The 17,202-nt window shown below is 39.6% G+C and overlaps 1 protein-coding gene across 1 annotated transcript; it reads right to left on the bottom strand.

The window, feature by feature from the left end:
- Positions 1 to 176: 176 nt before the first annotated feature.
- Positions 177 to 17,050, bottom strand: herc4 (HECT and RLD domain containing E3 ubiquitin protein ligase 4). The gene is made up of 25 exons (XM_078160889.1): positions 16,886 to 17,050; positions 15,638 to 15,908; positions 15,390 to 15,549; positions 14,100 to 14,176; positions 13,781 to 14,002; positions 13,599 to 13,689; position 13,064; positions 12,506 to 12,636; positions 12,181 to 12,335; positions 7,899 to 7,975; positions 6,901 to 7,025; positions 6,678 to 6,737; positions 6,325 to 6,436; positions 5,725 to 5,914; positions 5,439 to 5,611; positions 5,211 to 5,330; positions 5,017 to 5,115; positions 4,731 to 4,898; positions 2,801 to 2,944; positions 2,485 to 2,651; positions 2,214 to 2,280; positions 2,038 to 2,120; positions 1,636 to 1,819; positions 1,241 to 1,343; positions 177 to 1,166 (listed from the first exon to the last, which is right to left on the bottom strand). The coding sequence occupies exons 2-25, from the start codon at positions 15,861 to 15,863 to the stop codon at positions 958 to 960; spliced, it is 3,144 nt and encodes a 1,047-aa protein (XP_078017015.1). The 5' UTR covers positions 15,864 to 15,908; positions 16,886 to 17,050; the 3' UTR covers positions 177 to 957.
- Positions 17,051 to 17,202: the final 152 nt, after the last annotated feature.

Raw genomic sequence — 17,202 nt, 5'->3', positions numbered from 1 at the left:
GTTCTTTCAGATGTGGTAGTACATTTATTCTAAGGGGCAAAAAGTAAAATGGTTCTGGTTAAAACAACTTTTTGCTGTAATACCCAAAAACAACAAGTTGCAATAAAGTGATGATCCAAACATCTCTTAAAATGGCTTAAAGGACAGTATTTTATCCCCAAAGTAACTCACATTGATTCAGTGGCTGTACTTAGTTTTTAATTTGTGGATTGTTTTCAGGTGGACAGCCATGAAAATCCACGCTGGATATAAAGCAAATGCTTGCTCTCAATCAAATGTCACAACAAAACTTATGTCAAACATAAAGAGAGTTAGTTTACATTGTCTGGGTTCAAACATTTAATACAAAGGGGGTTGACACAACATCATTACCTCCTGCAAAATATAATATGATTAACTGCAGTAGCCATGCAGCAACTACTACCACAGTGGAGCTTAAAATGTCACATTTCCATTAGGACCCTGTCAGAGAGGTATCGATTTAAATTTGGTCATTTTTAGGCCAAAGTGTAGTTTTTCTCACCAGTACAGACAGAAACATCTCACTATTATTTTCTAAGCTTCAGAAAGGTAGTGCTACTGCATTTCACTATATTTCACAGGTGTTGATGTTGCTATACGCATACCCTGCTCTCTCTCTACATAGCAGTTTGCTTCATCACACTCCTCATATCCAGACATGAATAAAATCATATCTATAAGAGTAATATCAAATGTGAATCAACTTGTAATAAGAGCATCAAATACTGTGATGGCATGGGAAAAAAGCTAGAAAATCAAAGTTAAGATTTCCTGTGAAAGTCCAACTCTTAATCAGTTCTAATGTCATGTGGCCTCCACCTCTTTCCACTCAGTGTTCAATTCTTACAGCAGCATTCAGACTGCGAAACAAGACATGTGGGAATGTGGTTGCCATCAACAGTCTGGACATGGAGTTCTAGGCATTTCTGTGTACAATCAGGCCAGATTAAAGCCTTGATTATGATCTATGGCCTGTAAAAGCTTCTCCCGGAGCGTTTCCCGACTCGTGTACTTAGGCAGGTCCAGCAGGTTGAAGCAGGTGTGGGCCACGGGCAGGTAATGCTCCCCTCCACCAGTGGGCTGGATGACCAACTTCAGGCTTTTCATGCCCAAAATGGGTATGCGGTCACTTCCTGTGAGGAACACTGTAGAGGCAAGAGACATTGTTTCACTTTTCCAGCTGAATCTAAGTAAATTCATCGTGGACAGCAGCACTTACAGAGAAACTGCTTTTTCTTCTCTAAAGGAAGACTGTGGAACACCTCCCAGAAGAGCCTGATGGTGGGATGATCCTTCCAGTACTCCCCTTTGTATTCAGTGCTCTGAAGGGTGGAGATAAAAGTTAATTGTACTATTTAAAATTACTCAGCCAACTGATAGATTTGTGATAATATCCATTTAATTTCGATTTAAAATTGCATTCACACTTAATAAAATAATGACTGTTCACACAGGTAAGAGAAGACACATTTCATCATTTCATGCATCATTTTGTCATCATGTTCTGTGATGCTCGTCTCATGCAAACCCCCAAAACTGCCCTCTTTCACAGGATAAAATGTCAAAAAATGAGCTGGTGAGACGACATATTTCCATTATCATATGAAACCAGACCTTTTCGAGCTCTGTCCAGTCATAGTTGGTGTTGCCGATGACCATGGCTTGCAGTTCGTTTGGCTGGAACAGCTCTAGAACTTTTCCACCGCACACCTTGTGGAAGCCAGCGTAGAAGCACTCGAACAGTGGGGCCACTGATGTGTTGAAAATGTAGTCTACGTATGCACTGACGAAATCTTGCCTACAGAAAGAAAAAAAAACACTTGATAGAGAAGTAAAGTGATTTTTGTGAAGTCGTAACATGTAGAATGTTGTGGAAAGACAGCAATGTCACCAGATTTCCAAAACTGCGTTTTCAAGATGAGTTAAAACATGGTTAAAGGTTCTATTGATGTTCTTATCTAACTCTGGACAGGAAAAATCTGCAACTGGTAGACAGGACAACTAAAAAAATGTTACCTGTTTGATTTATTGACATTGATGTCTTCGCCGCCTGGTATTAGTTCCAAGACCTCTGTGGCACCATAGTTTTCCTCTGTGACCTGAAAAAATAGCCAGTGCTTAGATTTTGCTAATATGTAGATATCACAGCTATTTATTTTACACTTCATGCCCCACAAATACTGTTTTCTTACTGTGAAGTTCAAGCAGAAGGTGTCCTCCAGGTCATCCTCTTCGTAGTCCAGTAACTGCTGCAGACTCCTAGTTCAAGAGGAAATAGAAATATATTTATTTTACATTATTTTCGTAAGCAGACATTTAGTAAACTCAATGAACACTCTCTGTGGTTATATAATTGAAGCATTCAAAGACTCAATTTAAGATGCAGTTAAGGAAATACCATGGTAAACTGACATTCATGAACATGTTAAATGGGAACCTCAGATGACTGTTCCTTGATCTGACCTTCCCACATCTGGCATTAGCTCTTTCAGGTCATCTAGTGTCGGCTTCCTCTTCAGGAGCTTCTTGTAAAGGGCCACGGGGAAGTTGAGCTCCACTATAGTGAGATTGTAGATGGCCAGACCACAGATGACCCCAATGAGGTTGAATAAGTCAATGTCCTCAAAAGTCTGCGAGGGACATGGCATTAACAGGTACCAATTCATAAAAGGACCACTTCAGTATCCCCGTTATTCAGGGTGTTTTAGAGTGCACTTAAACTCAGCCAGTCATATTTCAGTATCCCGAGCGTAAAAAAGGTGAATTATACAATAAGTACCTTGTTTGAAAACCAGATGAGCCTGGACTCCTCGTGGTAACGAAACATCCCATATTTTGGATCCAGCAGCTCTTTCATGATCAGGAGGAAGAACTCTTTTCTCACGCCTCCTGCATCGACTGCCTCTTCTCCCACAAAGATCACCTGCCATGGAGATTGCAAACGTTACAACAACGGCAGTACCTTTCATGTCTTCATCGAAATGGCAACACTTTAGAAGACTATTTCTGCCAGTGTGATGAAAAAGAAAGATCCTGTAAGTAATAACAATGAAAAACGTTCTCAAAATACTGAGTTAATATCTCAAAAAAAGACTTATCTCAAAATAATGTTGGTGTCGCTATCACAAAGACAACCAAATCGCTCTCCATTTTCCTCAGAGCTTAGCAACTACCAAAAAACAAAGTACAAACTACATTTTGTTTTCCACAGGTTCTTCAGTTGTTCCACCGTCCACCCTTTCTGCTACTAGGGACAGTAATGAAGCCAAGAGTTATGAGTTGTGCCGACAAGGTAGCAAAATAATAAAACAGAGGCGCCATAGTCTGAACTAAGACAGCAAACTCTATTGCTTTCCACATATCTGCAGCAGCGCATTACAGCGTCACGCCCTTCAGTTCCCACCTTTCACAATGAAAGCCCTATACACCGCATCACTGCTTATCAGAGGGAAGTTAAATTCACTCAGAGCATCTCACTGAGAGGAAACTTAACAAATAGCTTACAGATAGCTTACAGTAACTGCAAAGAACTTACATTGATACTCTTTGGTAAGTAAGGATAGCTACCGGGGAAAACAAAAGCACTACCCATTTCCCATTTTGGTTGCACAGCGGTTGATGCACTTCCTTTGTGCTGTAAACTGAGCCTTCATTTTCCCAGGAGATTATATCTGTTGCCAGACAGAATTGCAAAGTGAAAGCAAGGCTTATGAGGAACCAATCTAAACATGGTTGGTCTCCATATTACAATAGCCATTATGATGTGCAATCAACATTTACTTCAGAACGATAAGCTAAAGCAAAGAATTTCTCAATATCCACTTTAAGCAGCTGGTCACTTGGTCTGATGTGCTGAATTGTGCTGGCAGGTATCATCTAGTGGTTTTTAGAGCTTTTCTAATGGAAACAGCTGCTTCCTGCTATAAGACCGAACCATAACACCAAAACAACATGCTGAAAGATGCTGAAATGCTAAGGGGAATTCCAATGGAGTCATTACTATGAGCAACACCTTTAACATACACTGCAGTCATTTTCTCTATTATTAAAGGGATACTTCACCAATTTTCAACAAGCTTTGTATCATAACAATGTGGGCTGTACAGTATGTGTAAATGAACTATGGTAAACTTCCCTCCACCTTAACAACGCCAAGACTTCCCTGCTCATCTCTCAGAACACATCATCCCGTGGATTTTCACTTGCTGTAGGGCTGTAGCTTGAATAACAGATTGTGCTTAAGCATTTTTGTATGCCCACCACCACAGACCCAAAGAGTATAGAAGCAGATCGAGAGTGAGAGCCGTCCCCTCTCTCTCAAACTCAGACCAAACTCTGATCAAATAGTAAAACCAGGCAGTGTTGATCAAATATTACCAAGATTCTTTCACTCCATTGCCTATTTCTTGCCTAAAATGTTTTCAGAAACATAACTTAGCTTACTGGCCAAGCTGCATTACCTCACCCACCAGCGGGAGCTTTTATTGATCGGGGCATGACTCAGCACGTGCTGGTAGTTGAAAGTTTTCTGCGTCTTGAACAAAAGCGAGTGCCACAGACCTTTTCTCTGTTTTCTCTGCTGATGTAGCACCAATTTCAAAAGTATTTGCGTCTTTCTGCTGCACAGACAGCCCAGTTTTATGAAGAGACCATCTTTCCAGCAGTGAAATACCTCTTTAATAGAAAATATTGATTATAGCAGCTTTTACCTTGAGTGGTTTCTTGTAATCGACATTCTTAGACTTCCTGAGGACTTCCATGGTGTCTCCAACAATGTTTTCTCTCCGAACAATGAGGATGAGGCACGGGTTGACAGATTCCACCGCTGGCAGGAACATAGAGCTGAAGTTCTGCATCTGTGCTTGGTCCACTGCCATCTATCAATATAACAAGGCAATAATAAATGACTGACACATTACTATGTTTCAAAGGTGCAATAGTGCAGTTGGTATGTGTCACATCATTTGGCAGCAGTAGCTTTGAGCTCCTTATTACCTGCATCTGTATGACAGCATCAGTGTGAAGCAGTGTGGTCTTTGCTTGGGCATCAAATACAAAGGGATACCTGCATAGAGTCACCACACCGTCATGACCCTGAGGATACAAAGGATTAAACAAATGGTTCATACAGATTCCTAAACATGGACAAATGTAAGTGATCTGTAGAACTGACATAAACAGAAACTCACCATTGGGTACATCTGCCTCTGAATCCACGTGACGTAATCATTTCTGATGTCTATTAAGTCATCCAACTCATGGATGTAGAATTTATCGTACTGAATGATGTGTCCTGCTCTCTCACTCACCTACAAAAACAGGAAAAATTGATGTAATTCAAAGTTCTTCCAGGTACTGTGCGATGTACATGTGACAGCTGTTGTAACTCAAATCAATGGATTTCTGTCTTTTCTCACCGTGTGCAGGATCTCCAGTAGTCTGAGGGACGTGTCCAGGAAACAGGTGAAAATTCTCTGCTCTACCGAAGGAATGCCCATCTTGTGCATCTGAAGCAGATACACCACCACTTCCTTATACAACTCAACCAGCCGCTGGAAGACCTGGGACTCAAACGTAGACCACCAGTTTCCTAGTGCAAATACAAAACCAATACTATTGTGAAAAAAGGCAAAAAGCAGAAATTGTCAGAGGTATTGTTGCATTGTGTGCGGCATAAAGCATAAAAAACATCTTTCATCTTACCCAGCACCTTCAGTGGAGCCTCTTTCAAATTGAGGAGTGATTTGGCAAATGGGATAGAGATAGTCACATAATTATTTCGGTCACTGAAGAGAGGGCATTCTGGCAGAGTGAGGTAGAGTCTCAGGGCTTCAATGTCTGGAGGAGAGCTGCTTAGTCTGGGAATTAGGTTCTTTTCCAAACTGGCAGCGATCTGAGGGAGACAAAAGACAAGTACATAGGTCTGTTATGATTAATGTAATCATTCCTAACTGATGCATCTCCTGGCTCTCCTGCCCGTTTACAAAAAAAGGTGGGGCAAAGTGCAACAATGACATTTTCAGGATTTCATAGAACAATTAAAGCTGGTGCAGTAATAATGTGTAACTGAAGACAGTGTATATATCCTCATCTAAATGAAATCCAATTGTTTCCAGGCACCAAATCAAACTTACATGAGCATCTTACAAAAGGAAAATAGTGACAAGACCAGGTGAGCCCACGGTCATGAGTGAGGCCACGTATAGGCCCATCTGGGTCTCTTGCCTGTGAAATCCTTAAATAAAATAAAGTATGTGGGTATGGCGCACCAACAACAGGATTTTTTTTTGTGTGACCGCTGACCTGCTGAGCGATCTCAGGGTGATCTTGCTGAACCAGTCTGTGAAACAGGAGTCGGGCTGTGTTCATATCCACCCCTGAACATTTACTGCTGGTACTGTAGTGATCTGGATGACTGTATAAAAGAAACAGAGAGTTAACATGAGACAGTAGCCGTAGTATTCCTAAAAGTCAGTAGAGTACATCTAGGTTACTACCAAGTGGTAAGGATTTTTCAATTTCGACATGTATCAGTTCTAAATAGTGTGTGAAGAGGGATCAAATTAGTGAGGTAAATGCATAGAATTTTACAATAATGAATTAAGACTGTTGGACCAGATTGTAGATAAAAAGGACCTCATCTACAATGTGATTACCTCTTTGACAGAAAAGATCCATTGAGGCAGCTTGCTGAGGAGAACACGAGGTCAATCTCACTAAAGGACAAAACAAGTAATTAGTGTGACGACCTTTCAAAATCAAATCTCTAAAGAATTTACAGAAGCATGACAACTTGTCCAACAGAAAAAAATATGTCTACAATAACACAAAGTAACAATAACACCAAAAACAAGTGGCCTTGTGAGGAGAGGACTTTACTTGGCGATTTCTTGCGGGAGTCTTCCTGGTGAGTGGTTCAACCACTTGTCTATGATGTCCTGATTCAATGTATAAATCTTCCTGTGGGGATCTTGTATCCTCACGTCATCTATGTCCTGGAGTTTCTACAAAAACAAGTAAAAGTTAAAAAAATTAAAAAAAAAAAAAAATTAAAAGTGCAAAGTTATGTAAAATAAGCTAAAGGTCTAGTCTGTAGGGTTTTGTGGCATCTGGCAGTTAGGTTGCAGAACTGAAACGTCTCCCGTCTGCCAAGCGTGTAGGAGAACTAAAGAAGTAAATCCCCAACAACGCAAATGGCCCTATCCAGAGCCAGTGTTTGATTTGTCCATTCTGGGCTACTGTAGAAACAAGATGGCAGACTCTATGGAAAAAGACCCGCTCTGTATGTAGATATACACGGCTCATTCTAAGGTTATGAAAACACAACAATTCTTATTCTCAGGTGATAATAAACTAATGAAAACATAGTTATGAATATTACATTCAATTTCTGCCTATATATGCCCTTAATTCCTACACACTGGATCTTTAAGGAGGACTAATTTTAAAAATCACAGTAAAAAAAGTGCAATTTCTTTCAACCATTTAACATCTTAAGAAATTTAAGGTCTCTTATGTTTAAAATGAAATAAAACAAGCGCTACTTGAATCCACCCAAATCATGGCACAAAAAAGCAGGTGCTTCCTTGTATAAAGCCTTTACACACATGGCTATGATTAAAAACAAGACCAACATTTATTGACTGTGCAGGATCTGATGAAGCAGTCTCTTAATTTGAACAGGGAATTATCTTCCCTCTCCTGTATGTTACAGTTCTGCCATGTTAATTTGAAAATGTCCTATTATGGTTGTTAAAAAAATCCCATGCAGCCTTTTGTCACCAAATCAGGGGCTAACAAATGATGTTACTGCATGTTAGGGAGGTATTTCAGAAAACCTCACATTATGAAAAGCCCTTTTATTTATTACAACTTACATTGTTGGTGCAGTAGTGAGCAAAACTCTGGTCTCCTCCGGCATAAATCCTCTTGACACAACAGCCCTGTTCCGAGTCTGCAATGTTACGTAATGACAACAAGAGATAAATGTATGGACAGATGAGAGACTGGGATGACCCATAATTATACACAAGTTCATAGTGTCATCTTGAAGATCCATCATATTTTTGATATTAACATGGTATCAAGTGTGTTGTTGCTACTTCAGATTCCACCGAGTATCACAAACCAATGTGGTAGCTTTCTGCTCATAGGTTCTGGTTGACCAGTCTGTACGGTTCAGTCCCAATGTGTCTCACCAGCCGCAGTGTAGTGGCACTAGAAAGTTTGTGAACCCTTCAGAATTTCTGTATTTCTGCATAAATGTGATCAGATCTTCAGTTAAGTCCTAAACCTAGACAAAGAAGACCTAATTCAAGAAATAATACAGATATATATATATATATATGTACACATGTATATATATTAGGGCTGTAACGGTACATGTATTTGTGTCGAACCGTTCGGTACGCGACTTTCGGTTCAGCACGACCCTGTACCGAATTATTGGGCGCAGGATATTATTTTATTTTATTTTGTTTTATTTTAATTCCGTTTTTGCGAGCCGAACCATTTAAAATATCTAGTTCCCCAATGGACATAATTGAGTGACGGACCGAGTCCCGTAAATCAACGCTTTCACTTTGTGCAGGGCATTCTCGCATTTTGACAACATGGCAAGTGAGCCTGACGAACCTGAAGACCCACCCGCAAACCTTAAGTCTTCCGTTTGGGAACACTTTGGTTTCAGGGTAAAATACGAAGATGGAAATAAACAAGTTGACAAGACAAAAGCAGTGTGCCGACACAGCAGAACAGCGGTCGGGTATGTACTTGGAAACACGTCTAACATACAACGCATCTAAAGCGACACCACCTGAGTTTGAACGTTAACCGGCACGACTAGAAAAAGCAATCTGGTGCAAACTACGATATCGTCGTTGTTTAAAAAGAAAGAGCGTTTTCCTGACCATCGCGCTAAAGAAATAACCAACGCCATTGGAGTTGAGTAAAATTTAAGCTGCACTTTAGATATAAGCATGTTTTGTTCACTGCGCTTTAACAAAGTGGGAAAGCTAAGTAAGTTCCTAGTAAAACTGAATCTGAGCAGGCTTTAAAGCTGACCAGCTGCGCTATACTTTTTATTTTTATTGAGTAAAACTGTTAAAGCAGAAATGTATATTTATATTTTTCATTCAAAAAATGTGTTAAAAAACAGCAGGATTTTATTTTTCACTTTTATATTTCTATTTTCATTCAAACAATGTGAAAAAGCAGGATTTTATATATATTTGTTTCATTCAAAAGTTGTGTCTGCTGTGGTGGTATGTTTTAATAAGGTTACCAACAAGTAAAAGATATTTAATAGTTGTCTATTTTTTTCATTACTGTACCGAAAAAACCGAACCGTGACTTGTGTACCAAGATACGTACCGAACCGAGATTTTTGTGTACCGTTACACCCCTAATATATATATATATATATATATATATATATATATATATATATACACACATACATACACACATACATAAACATATATATATATATATATATATATATATATATATATATATATATATATACATACATACATATATATATGTGTGTGTGTGTATATATATTTATATATGTATATGTATATGTATATATATATATACAGTACAGGCCAAAAGTTTGGACACACCTTCTCATTCAATGCGTTTTCTTTATTTTCATGACTATTTACATTGTAGATTCTCACTGAAGGCATCAAAACTATGAATGAACACATGTGGAGTTATGTACTTAATAAAAAAAGGTGAAATAACTGAAAACATGTTTTATATTCTAGTTTCTTCAAAATAGCCACCCTTTGCTCTGATTACTGCTTTGCACACTCTTGGCATTCTCTCCATGAGCTTCAAGAGGTAGTCACCTGAAATGGTTTCCACTTCACAGGTGTGCCTTATCAGGGTTAATTAGTGGAATTTCTTGCTTTACCAATGGGGTTGGGACCATCAGTTGTGTTGTGCAGAAGTCAGGTTAATACACAGCCAACAGCCCTATTGGACAACTGTTAAAATTCATATTATGGCAAGAACCAATCAGCTAACTAAAGAAAAACGAGTGGCCATCATTACTTTAAGAAATGAAGGTCAGTCAGTCCGGAAAATTGCAAAAACTTTAAATGTGTCCCCAAGTGGAGTCGCAAAAACCATCAAGCGCTACAACCAAACTGGCACACATGAGGACCGACCCAGGAAAGGAAGACCAAGAGTCACCTCTGCTTCTGAGGATAAGTTCATCCCAGTCACCAGCCTCAGAAATCGCAAGTTAACAGCAGCTCAGATCAGAGACCAGATGAATGCCACACAGAATTCTAGCAGCAGACCCATCTCTAGAACAACTGTTAAGAGGAGACTGCGCGAATCAGGCCTTCATGGTCAAATAGCTGCTAGGAAACCACTGCTAAGGAGAGGCAACAAGCAGAAGAGATTTGTTTGGGCCAAGAAACACAAGGAATGGACATTAGACCAGTGGAAATCTGTGCTTTGGTCTGATGAGTCCAAATTTGAGATCTTTGGTTCCAACCGCCGTGTCTTTGTGAGACGCAGAAAAGGTGAACGGATGGATTCCACATGCCTGGTTCCCACTGTGAAGCATGGAGGAGGAGGTGTGATGGTGTGGGGGTGTTTTGCTGGTGACACTGTTGGGGATTTATTCAAAATTGAAGGCACACTGAACCAGCATGGCTACCACAGCATCCTGCAGCGACATGCCATCCCATCCGGTTTGCGTTTAGTTGGACGATCATTTATTTTTCAACAGGACAATGACCCCAAACACACCTCCAGGCTGTGTAAGGGCTATTTGACCAAGAAGGAGAGTGATGGAGTGCTGCGGCAGATGACCTGGCCTCCACAGTCACTGGACCTGAACCCAATCGAGATGGTTTGGGGTGAGCTGGACCGCAGAGTGAAGGCAAAGGGGCCAACAAGTGCTAAACACCTCTGGGAACTCCTTCAAGACTGTTGGAAAACCATTTCAGGTGACTACCTCTTGAAGCTCATGGAGAGAATGCCAAGAGTGTGCAAAGCAGTAATCAGAGCAAAGGGTGGCTATTTTGAAGAAACTAGAATATAAAACATGTTTTCAGTTATTTCACCTTTTTTTGTTAAGTACATAACTCCACATGTGTTCATTCATATTTTTGATGCCTTCAGTGAGAATCTACGATGTAAATAGTCATGAAAATAAAGAAAACGCATTGAATGAGAAGGTGTGTCCAAACTTTTGGCCTGTACTGTATATATATATATAAATTTAGCAAAATTATCCAACATTAATGTCTCTTTGGAAAAAGTATGTAAAGCTTAAAGATAGTAGGAGGGAGTCAGGTGTTTGAATCAATGGGATGATGGTTATTTGAGATTCGTAGTCCCTGTCCTACTTAATAAATATAAACATGATATATAAACCTATTCTGTTCTGTCTTTACTATCAAAGTCTTGTCTTCACCACACAGGTTTGTGGAGTTCAGACAAAATGCTGTTGGTGGTCACCAGGATGGAAAAGGTTAAACAACAGTGCCCAAAGAGTTTGGTCTTCACCAATCCACTGGCAGGCAGATAGTGTACAAATGGAAGAAATTCAACACGACTGTTACGCTCCCGAGGGGTGGTTGTCCAACAAAAATCACTCCAAGAGAACAGCCTGTAATACAGGAGATCACAAAGAACCACAGGGTAACATCTAGTATCTACATTTAGTATCATATTTGTAATGAGAAACCCTTGTTTCATGCTACGAGGTCAGACAAATCAGTTCACTCAGCGGAGCGGGCAGATTCCGAGGTCTGGACCAAGGCAATGTATTTTAAGAACATAGATGAAGATCTGATCACATCTGAGATCAAATTTATGCAGAAATACAAAAAACTCTAGACTTTCTAACAGCACTGTAAATGATGATTGCACAGTACATTATCTGAACTGAACAACTGGCTGATGAGGAAGGTCAACATCTAGCAAACAAAAGACAACCAGATATTTTTCTGAGGAGTTAGTGAATCAAACAAGGGATATAAAAGAAAACAAAACTTCAATTTAAAATGCTCTGTTTCTGCCATAAGAGCTCGATAAGCTAGTTATTACATCAAATCTTTACTGTTGTGAGTTTAGTTGTTTGGTTCTACCTTCTAGTGCCTTCTCAATGCAGCTTGATTTAATGCGTCTCACCTATATCCCCTGGAGAACTGGAGGCTACCCAGGGGCCTTTCACGGGGGCGGGGCTTTTTCTGTTGCAAGTGGAGCGTGTACCAAGCTGCCCGTTACCACCAAGCCCAAATGAGTCCATCTTTCCACAGGAGGGTGTGAAAGCGAGCGTGTGCTGCCTAGTCATTGCAGTCAGTTGAGAAATGTTTAGTTCTATTATGACATTTCAACATCATTTTAATTGTTCTGAATTAACCTTTTGTAATAATTATTTAATATGTACACTGATATCACAAAAATGTATGTATTCCATGTTTGATGTATTAAAGTACACATAATACATTTTTACCTTCCACATGAAATCTGCGTGACTACATTTCCCATGAGCTCAAACACTTTCCTAGGGTTGATTTCATGGTTTGTAGAGTTATGTCCGAGTTGTCCGTACCCTCCTGCTCCAAATGTAAACACACCTCCTTCCTATAAAATCAGCAACACCAGTTGTTGTGACCTCACCAAGACCAAGAGTGCTGCAAGGCCAAAACTTCATATACACCACAGCATACAGGGCTGGGACAGACCCAGAAAGCATGTAGGCTGCAATCATGTTAGTGACTTCAATCGAGTTATATATTAATAGGAAACAGCCAGCTAAAGAACACCACATGCCATCATGGGATATGTTTTAACCTGCAAGTCTTAAGGCAGGGATCCTCCTTTACAACTTCAGCCCACTGCTGAAACAGAAACTTATTAGACGTTCCAGGAGATCTTAAAACTCACCAACTCTTTAACCAGCAAGAGAATGCTTAAGTTGGTCAAATATTATGGTTGTTTAGATCACGATAGCCAAATTGTAGCAGTGTTTGTCTAGTGACTGAAATTAAAGGATTTTTTTGTTTACAACTCTGGTCTTACTTTTAACTTTTATGTCTGTCATCCATATTAATTATGACAGCATTACTTACCAGCTTAACTGATGAGGTATGGGGTCATTTGTAATAGAAAATTAAGCTAGACGTTAAAATGATTACTTAAATCAAATGAACTGACCTACTGCAATTAGCATTATTATGCCATTCAGCGTTTAACAATGAAGCTGATAAAACATCTGCCTTTGTTCATTTGTTCACCTTAATTTTTCGCTTCAGAATTAGTGCTTTAGATATATTAATAAAACTGTAATTGTTTAAAATCTGTCAGATTGGCCTGAAAGACTCCATTGTAAGGCTATATTAAATTCTTTGTGACACCATTTCTCAGCAATTAGGCTGCCCAATAAAATATCATTTTCATACTGAGGATTGATTTCCAGAACTATAAAAATAAGGTCATGGCTGTAAAAACAATGAATTCACCACCACTTTCATTCAAGGAAACCACACATTTAAATCAAGGTCTTCCACACAGAACACTAAAACAGCAAAATAATATAACTTAACTTGGTCAGTGCTGCCGTGTGATCCTCTCCACAGGCGATGTAAATCACTCTCTGCGATCTGAGGGACTTCAGCAAAGTTGGGAAATACCGATCTAAAAAAAAAAAAAAAAAAAAAAGACATGACAGTCCGAGTTAAGGGGTTCAGTGCCCACAAGTAGTTTAGTTTTTTTTTTGACTACCTACCCTTGCTGTCATTGAGACCCAGCTGACCAAACTTGTTGCGCCCCCATCCAAACACTGCTCCTGAGAGAGTGAGGGCAAAGCTGTGAGCTCCACCTGCTGATATCTGGGCAAAAGGAATACCCTGTACAGACTGAATGATTTGGGGCGTGGAAATGCTCTGTCCATTTATTCCTATCCCAAGTTGTCCGTATCGATTGTGGCCCCAGGAGAAGATTTGCCCTCCTATTAAGAGAAATAGTCATAGCATGGTCTCAAAATGTGGAAAGCATAATAACCTCGCTGAATGCATGCGCATTATGTGGGTACAAACCATCCTCACCTCTTGAAAGTGCATGGGAGTGCCAAAACCCACAGGCTACCTGAGCAATTTGTACATCTGACAAACTCTTGATATTTCTGAAAAGAAAGAAATGAGCTTTGCTTGAGTTTTATAAATGTCACCATGTGCGGCAGAGTGTAATTAAGAAAGCTACCTTTGGTAAATATGATGATACATTTTGATGTTTTAAATAAGGATAGACCGATACATTGGCCGGCCGATATATCGGGCCGATATTTGAGTTTTTTACTTGTATCGGCATCGGCCGATACGCACGTGGGTTCGCGGATTTATTTTTCCCTGGCACTTTTTTTCATTTGAAAGTATGTGGTTAAGTTGAACAAAGCTGTTGAATCCTACTGTGTACAATAGTTGTTGTTTTATTTATGCTTCAGCTTAAATATTTGTTTATTTTATAAAGACATTACCGGAAGATTTAAGAGCAGTGAACTCTTTTTTTTATTTGAATGTATAATAATAATAATAATAATAATAATAATAATAATATTCTACTTGTTCTACCTCAACTTTCCATCTTGTTTTAGTATTTTTTACTGTTCAATAAATGTTTCTTATTTTAAACTTGAGACCTGTAATATATGTTATCATTGTGTCATTTTTTTTATGTAAATTGAGGGAGCAAAAGCAGTATCGGCCCCAAATATTGGCTCAAGAAAATCGGCAGTCCATAATCGGTCATCGGCTAAGGGAGATGAAAAAAAATCGGTATCGGCATCGGCCCTAAAAAATCCATATCGGTCTATCCCTAGTTTTAAAGGAGCGGTGTGTAGACTTTAGTGGCATCTAGTGGTGAGGACTGCTGACTGCAGCCAGCTGAAACTTATGCAATGTGCAAAGTGTAAACTCCCAGTTAGGATTAATTCAGCATTCATTCTTAAGGTTTTTACTGGGAGTTGAATTATCTGCAGAGGTCTCTTCCTCTCCAAAACAAACGGACCTGCCAGTGCAAAAATGCAAAATCATGAATGGCCCTATCAAAAGGCAGTGTTTGATTTGTCAGTTCTGGAAGCTATGTAGATATAAACAGCTCATTTTAAGGTAACATAAACACTACAATTCATATTGTCAGGTGATTATACACCAAAGAAAACATACTTGTTATATTATAATCCATCTCTGCAAATATATCCCTCTAAAATCCTACACACTGGACCTTTAATTACATGTATATTTACATGAGATAGCATGAGCAAATATGAGCAAATGCAGAACAAACAAAAAAGGTTTACAGCAAATCAGTAATTATGAAACATTACTTTGTGAATTTACCTAGGCACACGAACACATTCTTCAAAGTTATTTAGGCCCAGCTGCCCATCTGAGCCCTGACCCCATGAGAAAACCTGCCCTTTGTCATTCAGGGCGAGTGTATGAGCCTCTCCACACGACACTGCCAGTATGATCTGTGCATCCAGGGCCACTACCTGCTCTAATACAAGACAAAGAGAAATGTGATGAATGATTTCACCGAGTGTTACCATATAACACATGAAATACATAAATTTATTATTACCAACCTGGTTTCTTTCTGGACTTCTCATGTCCCAGCTGCCCCAGGTCATTGCAGCCACAGGTGTATACTGTTCCATCCTCCAGCAGGAAGGCTGTGTGTCTGTGGCCACACCCCACATCACACACTTGCTTCCCCTGAAAGAACTCACATTTTCGTGGCTCAACCACAATCTCCTCATCAATCCCACCCAAGCCTAACTGTCCGTAGGAGGCATTTCCCCAGCACAGCATCGTAGCTCTCCCCTCTGGTTAGACACGCCAGCTGTATCCCCTTCTCTGTGAAAACAAGAGACACACCTCGGCTAATATAACCTCACAGAGCACCGTCACATATCCACACTTTAGGCAGCGAGATAACACCTTAGCTGGAATCACCTAGCAAGGTAGCCAAATAACGTAATGGCTAAATAACATCACCGCTGCATGAAATACACGCCTACGTGTCGCTATCTTAATTATTATGTTTAGGATTTACTGATATATATGTACATCATAAATACAATGAACTCATAGCTGGCCAGATCGTATGTAAACAGATTAGCCTTGTAAGCTACAGTCAAATTAACGAGGAGTTACGTTGAGTTTGCTAGCTAAAATCATTGAAAACACCACTTCCGTTATGGGCGTCAGGAATTCCAAATTAAAGCACACGTCTCAACCTTTTTTCAAAAATGTATTGCTAATATTTCTATTTAAAGACATTTAACCTACTACTAGGGGTTTAAAATAATGGCCACTGGAATTAAAACAATAACTGCCCCGTTTCTGCTGATGTTTATATGAAAACGATTTTATTTTTTTAAGACGGAAGTACTACTTTTTCCGAGTGGAGGACCGAGAATAAAGACAGCTAGCACGCCTCTTGACGCCTGTTACCATGATTATTACAAGCGAGGCACACCAGTCATGACTGATGCAACTTGGCCAAGTTAATTCGGCTTATCTTACCGTTAGACTATTACAGTTAGAAATAGCGGTTAGCGAATTGAGGAAATATTTTATAATCAAATGTCTGACACGTGGTGAAATAAGTTAGCATAGCTTTTTTCCTAACTGCAGTAATGTTAGCAAGCTAACATTAGTCTCAATATAACGTAAATGTAACCCTTGCTATGAGTTCGTTTAGTAAAGTGAATTCATAGGCAACACAGTAAATTAAAGATACGTTATTCCTTTACGTCTGATAAAGGCAGTACACAAGTTACAACCGGTCTGAGTGTTGTAAAACGTTATAACCAAACAACAAGTCTTACCAAACCCACCAGCTCTGACGATGTTACTGTCTTCCAGTTTTGTTCTTTGCTGGCCCGACTGTTAAAAATGCACATACCCGCACATTTTAGTATTTAATATCAAAGGCCAACTACCAGCTACTTGTAAAAAAAATCCTACCCAATCCCTCCACTCCAGCGTCTGTCAACAACTGCTGTATGGAGCTGGTGGAGAACTCTGTCGAGGTAACTGCACTGCACTCTATATGTCCGGTTTGTCTTTCAAAAGTAAAAGTCATTTTGTAAGAGCGTAGCAGCGACACGTACAAGACCGTGCAAGAGTGCCATCCAGGTTTACT

Source organism: Epinephelus lanceolatus, chromosome 17 (assembly GCF_041903045.1).
Source record: "Epinephelus lanceolatus isolate andai-2023 chromosome 17, ASM4190304v1, whole genome shotgun sequence".
NCBI classification, from domain to species: domain Eukaryota; kingdom Metazoa; phylum Chordata; class Actinopteri; order Perciformes; family Serranidae; genus Epinephelus; species Epinephelus lanceolatus.
The sequence above is the reverse complement of the archived record's forward strand: the minus strand, read 5'-3'. Positions and strand labels throughout refer to the sequence as shown.

Excerpts from the sequence above, each read along its gene's own strand:
- herc4 (XM_078160889.1), bottom strand. The coding sequence starts at position 15,863 with ATGCTGTGCTGGGGAAATGCCTCCTACGGACAGTTAGGCTTGGGTGGG. Across the intron at positions 12,336-12,505 it reads ACGCAGATTTCATGTGGAAG|GCAGCACACGCTCGCTTTCA; the intron begins GTAAAAATGTAT and ends TGCAATGACTAG. Across the intron at positions 6,437-6,677 it reads GGATCTTTTCTGTCAAAGAG|TCATCCAGATCACTACAGTA; the intron begins GTAATCACATTG and ends TCTTTTATACAG.